The sequence below is a fragment of the Mus pahari genome, unplaced genomic scaffold, assembly GCF_900095145.1.
Source record: "Mus pahari unplaced genomic scaffold, PAHARI_EIJ_v1.1 scaffold_8452_1, whole genome shotgun sequence".
In the NCBI taxonomy this organism is placed as follows: Eukaryota; Metazoa; Chordata; class Mammalia; order Rodentia; family Muridae; genus Mus; species Mus pahari.
The window spans coordinates 43,060-58,132 of NW_018391907.1; the positions used below are offsets into that span (position 1 = coordinate 43,060).

The following is a 15,073-nucleotide window of genomic DNA, read 5'->3' on the forward strand; positions in this document are numbered from 1 at the left end:
ATGGGATGTTCTACATGTCAAATGATCCAACTTCTTTGATAAAATAGTAAATGAAAATAAAGGTGTGTGGTTCTGGAATGTTAGCTCAGTGGTTTAAAGCATTTATTGCTCTTACAGAGAACAGAGATTCAACTCTCAGCACCCACAGCATCCACATGGCAGCTCACCACCATCTGTAACTGCAGTCCTACAGGATCTGATGTTTTTTTCTGATGTCCTCACACACTAGGTCCACATGTGACATACAGATACACATGTAGGCAAAGCAACCATTCACATTGAAATAAATAATGATTAATTTTATTAGTATTCGTGATACATTTTATCACTGAATAATATTCACTTTTCTATATATATGATTATATCATTTTTATTTATGCTTTATTGAAAATTTGGGGAGATTTCTTCCTTTATATGCTGTGAAAAGACCATGAGTATCCTGATGTGAATAAACATAAGTGTATGAGCCTTTCTATAATAAGATGTGGAGTCATTTGTGTAGATGCGTGAGAGGGTTATTGCTGGGAAACAACATAATTCTGTTTATTATTTTTGGCCAGTTTTCATAGGAAAGACTTCATCTCATGTAAGTGTGGTTTTAAAAGCTCATTTTTAGAGACAATATAGGCCCTAGTAGACTTCAGGTGAATTGGTAATGATCAGGTTGTCAAATTACTTTATAAATATTTGTGCTTATTCCCAGTAGACTGTCTGAGACTTTATGAAAGAGGATCATATGTGTTGTGTGTAAAGATTTCGAAGACATTCATGAGTGGTCAGCGTGCTGAGAATGACTGACAGAGTACTCAGCCACAGAGGAGTAATGATAGCAACGTCTCACCCCAAAATCAAGGACCAACATAAAACAGGGAAAAGAAAGGATGTAAGATAGAGAAAATGGGCTCAAAGGAGATCAAATTCTGTCTCCATGGATTTAACTGTTCTTAGTTCACATATGAACTCTCAGTAGGTATACTTACCAGCATAATGCACACACAAATGAAACCAGTGAATATTACCACATGAGAGACTTCAAAATGCCTGAACAGGTAAAGATGTCTACTGGCAAGCTTAGCAATATCGGGTAAATGCATAAGAATTCAATAACAGAAGTCATCCTTTGAGGTTAATATATCCACTTGCTGCATATATCCCCTGAACTCACCAGATAACAATTAACACAACAACACAGATAGGAGGAATAATTGATGGCCCAAACCAGGCTGAAAGTCTTTTGTCATTTCATGCCATTTGAACAAAATATATTCATTTTTTCGAGGCAAGACATCTGTAGGTTCACTCTTTACTAGTGATCTCTCTCTCTCTCTCTCTCTCTCTCTCTCTCTCTTTCTCTCTCTCTCTCTCTCTCTCTCTCTCTCTATATATATATATATATATATATATATATATATAAAACTTAACTCGCTGTGTTATTAATTAGTGAAAGAGACAAAGTAGGATGTTGTCAAAGAGAGTTATTGGAAGCTCCCAGCAGGATCCACAGGGACCTAGTAGTGGTAGATAGTGGTGTAAGTCCTGAGAGTGGTGGTAAACTATAGCATATTTCAGATGTAAAAATCCTTATGAAATATAAAAATAACAACTTTACATAAGTACAGATTTTTCATATGTGCATTTTGCATACTGTGTATATTTATCCTGCCATCTCTTTTCCCTCTGTCTTTCCATTTATTCCATTTATTATTAGGGAATTTCACTGACGCAATATCATGTATTTGCATAAACAGTCATTTGTGACTATGAAATGTGTAAGAGCTTCTAACGAGAGTCTCTTTTAATGTCTGTGATTTTGAGATTGTCATCATTAATACCATTATCTCTACTTACATTCATATTTCCAAAAGCAATTTAAATTTCTTATTTATTTCTGGTTAAGAAATATGTTTGTATGTGTTTGTGCCTGTGTATTTTATTATATATATATATATATATATATATATATATATATATATATATACATATCATGTCTTACTGATAAAATAATTTTTGACCCACATAGAGCTAATTCCTGTAATTTAGTGATCATCCTCCTACAAGAATTGTTGATAGGTAAATAGTTTTAAAGCACACTTACTTTTAGTCATTTTATTGAATTTTGATGCATATAGCCTGTTAGAAAGGCAAATGTTAGTTGCATATATTAGAAAGAAGATTCTAAAACTATAAAAGTTAGCTGTTTTTTTTGAATTTTCCGTAATTATCATCAATATCTTCATCTTCATCGTCATCTTCTTCATCATCATCATCACCACAAAGTATTATCTCTAAATCAACATGTTGACATATCCCAGAGTGGAGCAACAGACTTAGTTCACATATAGATTGAGATAATTTTCCCTGTAGTTACAACCATGCCAGCAGTCCAGGACTCATAGAAAGTGTATGGGATGCATTTCCTCAGAGAGGTACTGGATTTGGACTTGAGCATTCTGCTGCCTGACCCATGTGCCTTTTCACTCCAGTTCTTCTCTAGCTGGACTAGGTTCTTATGTAAGAAGTCCCCTGCTCATGAATATGCAAATTACCTGACTATGGAAGTAAAAACAGGGATGTCCACACCCTGAAAACAACCTACGACCAGTGTCCTCTCCACAGTCCCTGAACACACTGACTCTAACCATGGGATGGAGCTGGATCTTTTTCTTCCTCCTATCAGTAACAACAGGTAAGGGACTTACCAGTTCCAAATCTGAAGAAGAGTAATGGCCTGGGGGGTCACTGACATCCACTGTGTCTATCTCTCCACAGGTGTCCACTCCCAGGTCCAGCTGCTGCAGTCTGGAGCTGAGCTGGTGAAACCTGGGGCCTCAGTGAAGAAGATGTCCTGCAAGGCTTCTGGCTACACCTTCACAAGCTATGTTATACACTGGGTGAAGCAGAGGCCTGGTCAGGGCCTTGAGTGGATTGGATACTTTTATCCTTACAATGGTAATACTAAGTACAATGAGAAGTTCAAGGACAAGGCCACACTGACTGCAGACAAATCCTCCAGCACAGCCTACATGCAGCTCAGCAGACTGACATCTGAGGACTCTGCGGTCTATTACTGTGCAAGACACAGTGTTATAACCACATCCTGAGTGTGTCAGAAACCCTGGATGAGAAGCAAGCTGAGCTAGGACAGAGATGACAGAAAGATTAATCTTTAGAGTTGCTCAGAAACAGAAATTTTAAATGCCCATTTATTGCCTCCTAATACTCCTATAGTGCCTTTGTCGGCTTGGTAAAAGGACATATAAAATAAAGTGATACTTGTTTAGGCTAAACCCACAGGACACTGTACCTTTGCAATTTCTTCATCAGTGACTACCTCTATTGACATGTTTCTTATTAAAAAATAACAAAACAGAACATCATGATGATGCATATTAAAAATGTCGCTGAGAATTACCTTCCCTGAACTCAAAGAGTATTACAGAGCAATAGTGATAAAAACTGTATGGCATAGATACAGAGACAGGCAGTTAGATCAATTGAACTTAATTGAAGACCCAGAAAGGAACCCACAAACCTGTGGTCATTTGATCTTTGCAAAGGAGCTAAAACCATTCAGTGGAAAAAAAAGACAACATTTTCAACTAATGGTGCTGGTTCAAATGGAGGTCAGTATGTAGAAGAATGCAACCCATAGGAAGGACAACAGTATCAACCAACCAGATTCCCAAAGCTCCCAGGGACTAAACTACCAATGGAGGAATACACATGGAGGGACCTATGGTTCCAAACTTATATGTAACAGAGGATGCCCATTTTGAACATCAATGTCAGGAGAGGGCCTTGGTCCTGCAAATATATGATGCACCATAGTAGGGGAACAGCAGGTTGGTGACGCATGAGTGGGAGGGTGGACGAGGTAACACTCTTATAGAAGCAGGGGAGGGAGGATGGGATAGGGGGTTTCCACAGGGGAAATCAGGAAAGGGAATAACATTTGAAATGTAAATAAATAAAATTATCTAATTAAAATATATTAAAAAATATTACTAGATTCTGAGACACCAGAACATTTGTTGAAATAGATGGGGATAAAGGTAATGTGAATTTGACCTATAAATCAAATCACCAACATCCTGGCAAAGCACCACTCCTTTCACAGTTAAGTATTAAGTGACCTCAGGTGTGTTGCTAACTCTGGCTCTGTGTCCCAGTAGAAGTTCTCCTCTCTTAGAATGTGAATATATTAACATGCACGGGTATGTATATAGAATTCCTGTAGGTTGGTCATTATATTATTAAATCACATTTCATCCAACTCTTTTACCAATACAGTATATGTACCTTTTAATTGCAATAGGTTCTGATATTGTACATAATGTTGCTTCTTAGATGAACTTCCTCTGCAGTCTCAGAAACACAGGGATATTCACACAATCAGCAGTGTTACATTACTACCCTCTTCCATAGTTCCCAAGCATGAAACTTACTACTTATATTGCTGGACATATGTCCAACTTTAAGTGTGGCTAATAGACCCAATGGTAGGTACTCCATTAGATAAAGCTAGTTTCAACACTGTAATATCTTGTGGATGGTGTCTGGGCACACTCTCTCCATGTTGTCACAGTCACTGTAAGCTTATATGTGCATGAGTCCTGTTATGTATGAAGACAGTTTCTTTGGTGCCAGCTCCTCTGGATCTTTTAATCTATCCAGTGTTTAAATTCTTTCTGAGAACCGAGGTTTAATTGTGGAGTAATTGTGTGAAACTTAGAGAAATTGCAATACCTCATTATTTTGTAGCACCTGTAAGGATTCTATGACTATTAACTCATAGTGTGTTATCCTGTGACTGGCACTTAGATGTTTAATGAATAACTCTTGTCTTCTGGGAGCCTCACAGTCTATACATGTAGGAACCTCTGTTCAAATATACCTAAGTCAGAATAAATAAATAAACAAATAAATAAATAAATTTCACCCATCTACTTCCTTCTTGGCTTTCTGCAATCATGTATCTCACATAACCACAGAGCATGACCAGACACAGACCACTGAGTTTCTTTCTCCTCTTCTTCCTTTTCCTCTTCTACACTCTCTTTTTTAAAAAAGTTTTCCCCCTTTTATTGAAAACAGATTGTTTTGTCATACAATATATCCTGATTAGAGTTTGGTTCTTTCCTGCTCCCCAGAATTCCTCCCCGCCTCCCCCCACTCCTCTGGATATATTCCCTTTATATCTATCAGTGGAAAAGAAGAGGTTTCAAAGAAATAAAAGCCAAACACAATGAAATAAAATATAGTAAAATAAAGCAATGTCTATTGTTTTGAAGTTGGACACAGAAAACAAACAAGAGGAGAAAATATACAAGAACATGTAGAAAAGTTAGGAAATCAGTAAAGTTCACAGTTACAGTCATGGTTCACATAAAAAAATATTTAGCTATTCATATGTATGTATACATAAATATATATGTACATTATATCTTATGTATATATTATATAAATGTATATATTGTTTATATGTATTACTTTCTTGGCTTCTAATAATTCAATACATTTAAAAAATTCAAATAAGCAAAGTATATAAGAAAACAGGGAGCATTTCTTATATGGACTCAGGTGACCCATTCAGCATATCTTTTTCCAAGTCCATTCAGTACATTTAGTATTCATAAATCATGTTTTACTATGAGTAGTATTTCATTGCCTACACATCCCACATTGTCAATATCTATTTGTCTTTTGTTACAAATCTAGGTGGATTCCATTTCCCAGCTGCTGTGNATGGAGCAGCAATAAACATGGATGTGCAGATGTCTTGGTAATAATATAGAGTCATTTGAGTGCATGCTGGGGAGGGATGGGGCTGGGACACAGCACCATTTTTTCACTATTTTTGGTGGCATGGTCAAAGTGATGTCCAGTGTCACTACACAAGGTTACACTCACATCTAAATCTAGAAAGGATTGCATTTTTTCTGTACCAATGTGTTTATCTGTTATCACTTATATTCTTGCTTATTCTCATCTCATTGAGGTCAAATTGTAACATTAAATTTCTGGGACTTTTTTCATTATTTATTCAATTTACATCCTCCCTGTCCCCTTCTCACACATTCTCTCCCCCATTCTTTTCTTCTCTGAGAGTGTGGATCCCTCTCATCCCTAGGTATCCCCCTACCCTGGCACATCAAGTCTCTGCAGAACTAGGCACATTCTCTCCCATTGCAGCTAGAGAAGGCAGACAAGTGAGGAGGACAGGATCCACAGGAAGGCAATAGATTTACAGACAGCTCCTACTCTAGGTATTGGGGGATTCANATGAAGACTGAGTTGCACATCTGCTACATATATTCAGGAGTCCTAGTTCCAGTCTGTATATATTCTTTGGTTGGAGGTTTAGTCTCTGAGAACTCCAAAGTATACAGGTTAGTTAACTCTGTGGGTCTTCCTTTGGAATTCTTATCCCCTACAGATCCCTCAATTCTTCTCCCAACTCTTTCATAAGACTCTCATTGGTCCGTCCAATGTTTGGCTATGGGTATTTCTGCATCTGTTTCAGTCAGCTGCTGGGTGGAGCTTCTCAGAGGATGATTTTGAGAAGCACATATCTACAAGCAAAACAGTATATTATTAATAGTGCCAGAGATTGGTGCTTGCCAGTGAGATGGGTCTCAAGTTTGGCCATTTGGTTGGCCATTCCCACAGTCTCTGATCCATCTTTATTCCTGCATTTCTTTTTTCTTTTCTTTTCTTTTCTTTTCTTTTCTTTTCTTTTCTTTTCTTTTCTTTTCTTTTCTTTTCTTTTCTTTTCTTTCTTTTTTTGAGACAGGATTTCTCTGTGTAGCCCTGGCTGTCCTGGAATTCACTTTGTAGACCAGGTTGTCCTTGAACTCAGAAATCTGCCTGCCTCTACCTCCTGAGTGCTGGAATTAAAGGTGTGTGCCACCAAGCTGGTTTATATCCCTGCATTTCTTGTAGACTGGAAAAAAACTTGGGATGAAAGTTTTGTGGGTGCTTTGGTGTCTCTATTGCTCCAATAGTGTTCTTTCTGTATATAGCAGTTAGCCTCTTCAGGTTCCATATCCCCAAAGTAGTATGTCACAACTATTGTCATCCCCATACAGAGGGACATACATTCTGCCACCACTCTGCCCATGTTAATTGGATATGAATTATACAGAACTGCAGGTCTGAAACCACACAAACCAAGTATATCCATTAGAGGCCTACCATACCAGGGCCATCGACCTTCATCTTCTTCCAAATACTGACTACAACTACATCTAGGTCCAGTGCTGTCTACATGGCTAAAGACACTTGAAGGAACACAAACAAGAGCCAGGGCAACATGACATCTCCAAAGCATAGCTAACCAACTATATCATGCCCTGGATATCCTAACACAATCAAAATACAAGAAAGTGACCTTAAATCCAGTCTTGCAAAGTTGATGGGGGCCTTTAAATAGGGAATACATAAATCCCTTAATAAATACAGGAAAATACAATCAAACAGATAGAGGTTTTTAGGAAGAAACTAATAAATCCCTTAAAGACATAGTGGAAAAATACAATTAAACAGGTAAAGGTAATAACTAAAATGATGTAATACCTAAAAATGGAAATAGATGCAATAAAGTAAACACAAACTGATAGAATCCTGAAAATGGAGAACCTTGGGAAGAGGAACACCAGATGCAAGTATGATATTTTCTACTTCCATCCATTTTCTTGCAAAATTTATTGTGTTTGCCTTTAAAAGCTGAGCAGTATTCCATCTTGTAAATGAACCACATTTTTTGTATCCATTCTCTAGATGAGGGGCAAATATGTTTTGCCAACCTCTGGCTATCACAAGTAGAGCTGCTATGAAAATATTTGAATAAACATCCTTGTGCATGCAAGAGAGTTTGGTGTATATTTCCAATAGTATTATAGCTGGGTCTTCAGGTAGAACCATTCTTAATTTTCTGAGAAATCCCAAGACTGATTTCCAGAGTGGATGTTCAAGTTTTCACTCCCACCAGCAATAGGGGATTGTTTTCCTTGCCAGCACGTGCTGTATCTAGAGTTTTTGGTCTTAGCCAGTTTTATTCTATATTTCACTCTTTGATAAGGACTATGGTACAGGACATGAAGTAATCTAGCAACCAAGTTTTTTTTGTTTTGTTTTGTTTTTTGAGAACAATGTCATACACATTAGAAGAAATACAAAGACATCAGTATCAGTGATGTTATACTGTGCCTACCCTTGCAGTCTACAATATCAGGCTTCAGGTAAGATATATCTATTAGTTCAGGACTCTTATGTATTGTTTTACTCTTTTGTGATTGGATTTGTGGTCTATTGCATAGGAACAGCCTCTTCCCAAATAAACATGGTCAAATGCCCATGGCCTGAGATGACAGAGGCCCTAGTTGACCCTAGTTGTATTTCTGAAGTTCAAGATATCAAAATTCCTTATAAATTCTTATGTTTATACAACAGATTAGAGCTGCTCTCAGCCATGATCAAGGAGCTTCTGTGTTAAGTGTGTAATGTTTGATGCAGATATTCATGAGTGGTCTAAGTGGTGAGAATGATTACAGAGTCCTCAGTCACAGATGCATTAATGATATGAACTTTCCAATATATTAACTGTATTGAATGAATATATGCAGACATCATATGAGTATCTCATTAGTACTTCTTAGATATTGCATTCTTATATAGTTATGTATATGAATACCTTACAGTGTATAAATGAAAGTACTTAACAAAATAGAGAAAAATAGGACAGTCAAGAAATGAAAGAGTAGAAATTATGGGTGAAATATGCACAGTGCGAAACAATCATTTCCATGAAGATTCTAATCATATATAAAATTGTTACTTTTCTTTTTTAACATGAGTTTGCTTATTCTTTTACATTTTTATTCATGTGTGAAATATATCAGGAACATGTGTACCCCACTATTGCCTTCTTGATTCCATTGGGATCTTCCAATCAATCTCTCTCAAATAACTGACCACCCTTATTTTATTAAGTAAAAATATGTAGATTCCAATCAGTGCTGTGTATATATACATATGCATGTCATTCACTAGTACATAAACAACACCTAGAATCCTTCCAAAGAAAAAGTGAGCATATTTTCATCATCAAATTTCAAATGCCAATAGTCTAAAACATGGTTTGTGTTCTTGGAAGTCCCACACCATTGTAATATTTTTAAAATATGGTTATACTTTGCTTAGTGGGGAAAGCTGAGAACACATGAACCAAGTTGGATGAGTTAACCTGAGAGAAAAATATATGAAATCCAAGTCTCACATTCTACCATGCCAACCCAAGCAGTTAAATATGACATAAACTTACAAGGAAAGACAGTTGCTACTTAGATATTTCACTTATTCTCATGCTTTAATTTTGACCGGAGCGATTTATTAAGGTTTTGTGGTGTTAACTATAGCTGCTAAGAGTTCATGTACAATGATCATGTGCAGTCCTGACGCACCATGAGTGATTCTCTTTGCTGGTCTCTAAGTTCAGACCTTTCATCTGGATGGTTCTTCTTCATTATCTTTAAGAGTTTTAATTAATTATTCATTTTGTTAATACAGGCGGATTTCAGCAGTAATTCCAAAACTGCTTCAGCATCTAAGAGTCAAGCCAGGTCCTGAGCTGCATCAACATTTTAGTTGTTTATATGTATAGTCTCACTCCTGTGTACCATTATTTTGTAGGTATTTTCACTGTGTCTACTAAACAATGTAGGGTGATTTACCTCTGATCAAAAGTGCTCTGCCCCAGGTGTATACTTATGACATCAGGAAAGAGCCAGTTGTCTACTGTCACCACATTTTTAGAAATGGGAACTGCAAGAGCTGGATTCAACTGCAAGCAAGGTGGAACCTGACTTCAAGAGAAACATTATGGGAATATTGGCACAACTTAAAATCATTGGTGCATAAATCATCATCCCCAGGTAAACTAAAGCCATTTCTCTCTTCAGTGGATCTCTGTAAACACTGAAGTTACATGGATAAGATTTTTTCTTAAACCAGACAATGCAACCTCAGTTGAAGCCATGAGAAACCCGTTCTCAGAGGAGCTAATGACCAGCAGATGGCACAATGAGGTCATGAATCCCCATAGGGAGGTGAGGTGGATATGGAAGAGACACTGTGTTCTCTGTGGGTTTTTTCATAAGTGTACTAACTGATCTGCACTGTGGTGGTTAACATGTGATGTCTCCAGGCTCAAACAGAATAAAGATTCTTTGTTAAACAGTTATCAGATTTACGTTCACTTGATTTTTCTTTCTTTCTTTCTTTTTTCTTTTTTGAGCTCTACATATTTTTATTAGATTTTTTCCATTTATATTTCAAATGCTATCCCCTTTCCTAGTTTTCTCTCTTAAAGTCCCCTATGCCCTTCCCAAATCTGCTCCCCAACCCATCCACTCCCACTTCCTGGCCCTGGCATTCCCCTATACTGCAGCATATAATCTTCACATTAGCAAGGCCCTCTCCTCCCACTGATATCTGACTAGGCCATCCTCTGTTTCATATGCAGCTAGAGACATGAGCTCTGGTGTTCACTTGTATTTATTTGTTTGTATATCATTTTTTTTTAAATTATGTAAAAGTGATAAAATTGCTTCTAATAACTGATTTCCCTATGCCCAACTATTTCCAAATTCTTGCTACTTCCAAATTCATGAAAATACACACCTATTTTCCTTTCTCAATATAAGCCAAAAAAAAAAAAAACCAGAAAGAAATTTAAACAGGGATTAAAAGCAAACAGAAACAACAACAAAAAAATGGGATACACAGAGCAAGAGAGAGAGAGAGAGAGAGAGAGAGAGAGAGAGAGAGAGAGAATCATAACTCTGTAGCCATGATATATAGGCAAACATAAGTGAGACAAACGGAGTTGAACAAGGCATATTAGAAAAAAATTCAGCAAAAATACTTTTGAGATCACTTTTTTTTCTCAATCAACTGCTAAGTATGTCTTCATGATTAACTGTGATTAACATCCCCTGTGAGACTGCACAGGAGAAAACTAATTATTCCTTTACATGTGAGCGTCAGTCTCAATTCTTCTAGTGTAGGGCTGAGATCCTGTGTCCATTTCCTTCTCCCAACTTGGGGATTTTATCTGGGTTGACTTGGTTCAGGCTCTGTCCCGGCAGCTATGTCTCTGTGAATTCATATGTGCATCAGTCCAATTGTGTCTGGAAGACACTCTTTCCTTGGAGTCCATCAACCACTCTGGATCTTATGATCTGCTAAATTTTAAAATGTTTTACTCTCAAATTTCATCTGTATCTTACTATAAAATCTTTGTAAATTCCTCATACTTTAAAGGACCAATTCAAGGCTCTCATCTTGTACAATAAATACACCAAACACAATATTGAAATCCTCAAACACCTATAAATGGGAACATGAAGCTCTTGCCTCATGGACATGGGTGATCTATTCAGCATAATTTTTCAAGTTCCATATATTTATAGATCAGATAATTCATGTTTTATCACTGAGCAATATTCACTTTTCTATATGAACAAATTTCTCCATGTTTCTTTATGCTTAATTAGAAATTTGGGATGATTCCTTCCTCTATATTCTGTTAAATATCATGAAAATTTTTCTGTGAATAAACATGAATGTATGAGCATCTCTACAAAAAGATATAGAGTCATTTTAGTAGATTTGTGAGAGGGTTATTGCTGGGTAACAACACAATATTTTTATTTATTATTTTTTGCCAATTTTCAATTGAAAGTCTTCATACAACTAAAGTGTGGTTAAAGCCCATGTTTAGAGATGACATAGGCGTTAGTAGACCTCAGTTTTATTGCTAATGATCATGCTGTCAAACTGCCTTATAAATATTTATGTTTATAACCAGTATATTGTCTGAGCATTGATCACAAAGGCTCATATGTGCTGCGTGTAAATATTGATGCACACATTCATGAATGGTCAGAGTGTTGAGAATGACTACAGAGTATTCAGGAACAGGAGATTAAATGATACCAATCGCTCACCCAAGAATCAAAGACCATCATAAAATGTGGAAAAGAATGTAAGATACAGAGAATGGGGTTGAAGGACATGAACTCTTATCTCCAGGGATTTAACTGTTCTTAGTGCACACGTAAACTCTCAGTAGCTATATTTACCAGCACAGATGCACATAAATCAAACCAGCAAAAATTACCATGTGAGAGACCTTGAAATGACTGAGCAGGTAGACATGTCTACTGGAAAGCTTAGCAACATCAGTTACATCCCTGAGAATTGAAGTACATAAGTCATTCTCTGAGGTTAATATGTCCCACTTGGTGGTGGTGTATCCTGCTATCACCACTAAGAAAAATATAAAAATTAAAAACTACAGCAATGAAGGGATGTACTCTTGAGGAACCACAGCAAGCTGGACGTCTTTTGGTATTTGATGACTGATGGGTAAAATATAATTTTTGAGGGGGGAAATTTCTAGAGGTTCACTCTTTCCTAGTGATGACCCTATCTATGTGTATATAGGTAATAATAATTAAATTGAATGTGTCTTTAGTTAATGAGACAGAAGAGGTCAGGATGTTAGGAAAGGGACTTATTGGAAAGTTCCAAGGGGAAAACAGGGATCTGGTGGTAGTAGATCGTGGTGAGAGTTCAGAGAGTGGTAGCTGATCAAAGCATATTTCATATATGATTGAAAATTTGAAAGATTAAAAGTCCTTATGAAATATAGAAATAAAAACTTTACAAATATATAGAATTTTCATACAGGTGTATTTTGTACAATGTGCATATTTCCCCTGTAACATCTTGTTCCTCCTATTTTTCCTTTTATCTACTAGAAAATTGGAAAATCATCATGTATTTGCATACATAGTTGTTTATTATTATGAAAAATATATGAGTTAATAATAAGAGTCACATTTAATGTTTTTGATTTTGATATCATCTTAATTAAAATAGTTATGTCTAATGGCATTCATTTTTTTCAGAATCAATGTAAATTTCTGGTAAAAAACATATATTTATTTATATGAAATCCATGGCTTAGTGATAAAATCCTTTATTGACACATCTATATTTATATTGTATTGGTGTAATAATCATTGATGTGTAAATATACATGTACTTTTAGTCATTTTACTGAATTTTGAAGTATATAACCTGTGGGAAAGGCAAATATTACTTGAATATATCTTAAAGAAGCTTCTAGTCTTTAAAGTTAACCTTTTTTGGAATTTACCAACAATATCAGCAGCAGCAGCATGATCACAAAGCACATTCTGTGAGTCCATGTGCTAACATTGTCCCAAAGAGGAGCAACAGACTCAGGCAAAATATTTTTTGAGAGCTTAGCCTCTGAAGTAACATCCAGAAAATCTGGCCAGGGCTCAGGAAAAGTGTTTGGCATGCACTTCCTCAGAGAGGATTAGGACTTGGACCTGAGCATCCTGCTGCCTGACCCATGTGCCTTTTCAGTCCTTTCTCCCTAGTTCTTCTCTGGATGGACTAGGTCCTTAACTAAGAAATGCACTGCTCATGAATATGCAAATCACCCGAGTCTATGGCAGTAAATACAGGGATGTCCACACCCTGAAAACAACCTATGATCACTGTCCTCTCCACAGTCCCTGAACACACTGACTCTAACCATGGGATGGAGCTGGGTCTTTCTCTTCCTCCTGTCAGTAACTGCAGGTAAGGGGATCACCAGTTCTAATCTGAAGAAGAGACAGGGCCTGAGGTGACAATGACATCTACTCTCCTTTCTCTCCACAGGTGTCCACTCCCAGGTCCAGCTGCAGCAGTCTGGAGCTGAGCTGGTGAAGCCTGGGGCCTCAGTGAAGATGTCCTGCAAGGCTTCTGGTTACACATTCACTAGCTACTGGATGAACTGGGTGAAGCAGAGGCCTGGACAGGGCCTTGAGTGGATTGGACGGATTTATCCTGGTGATACTACATATAATGAGAAGTTCAAGGGCAAGGCCACACTGACTACAGACAAATCCTCCAGCACTGCCTACTTGCAGCTCAGCAGCCTGACATCTGAGGACTCTGCGGTCTATTNCTGTGCAAGACACAGTGTTACAACCACATCCTGAGTGTGTCAGAAATCGTGGAGGAGCAGGAAGCTATGCTGGGACAGAGATGACAGAAAGATTTACCTTTGGACTTGCTCAGATGTTGTAGTTTTAATGTCTATTTATCACCTCCACTTCACAGTCCTATAGTGCCTCTGTACTTTGTTAAGTGTCCATCTATGAATAATGTGATGCTATTTGGATAAACCTAAAGTTCTCCATATCTTGTGATTCTTCACCAGTGACAACCTCCAATGACATGTTTCTTATTCAATAAAATAATAAAAAGGGAAAAGTATGTTTATGCATGATAAAAATATCACTGCATCCTNAGTGACCAGNNANTTTTTGAAATTGTTGGGAATAATNTGTAATAGGAATTTGATCTATGAAATGCAAATCACCAACATTTGGTCAAACAAACAATGCTTTATAGTCTTAAGTAATTAGTGACCTCAAGTGTGTTAACTCGTGTCCCATGTTCCAGCAGAAATTCCAGTCTCTTAGAAGGTGAAAAATATTTATATCAGAAGCCAGAGGCATGCAAATATAATACATGCAAGTTACTCACAATATTAAATCACTTTTTTTTTTTACCAACTTCTTTACAAACAAAATGTATGTACGTGTTAAATTATGTAGGTTTTGAGATTATACATAAGTGTTTGAATATGTATTTACATCCTCCGCAATCTTAGTAATCATCCCTACAGTCACTATCCTTTTTAGAGCATGGACCTATAGTGAAACAGCATCAACTTTCAGAGCTCATTGCATACCTGTTGCCCAGTTTAGTTCTGCAGGGTATGTGTCAACGTGTCTCTGTATNCACAAGTGTTTCTTCTGTTTGTTTCGTTCCATACCTATTTGTTTGCTTTTCCATTATCTTACTTTGTTTTTCGTTTTNATTACATTTATAATCATTTTAAAAAATCAAAATTAATTTAGATTTTACATTCCTTATTTTCTTTTCTTTGCCCCAATCCTCCCTCCAACTGTTCCGCATCCCA

General features: G+C 36.8%; 2 gene segments (V, D, J or C); both read left to right on the top strand.

Annotated features, from left to right (window-relative positions):
* The first annotated feature begins 2,640 nt into the window (after window positions 1–2,640).
* On the top strand, window positions 2,641–3,101 carry LOC110314743. The segment is given in 2 exon segments: window positions 2,641–2,686; window positions 2,770–3,101. Coding segments are annotated over 2 exon segments (378 nt in total).
* A 10,492-nt stretch (window positions 3,102–13,593) lies between these two features.
* LOC110314744 lies at window positions 13,594–14,084 on the top strand. The segment is given in 2 exon segments: window positions 13,594–13,680; window positions 13,762–14,084. Coding segments are annotated over 2 exon segments (369 nt in total).
* The last annotated feature ends 989 nt before the right edge of the window (window positions 14,085–15,073 follow it).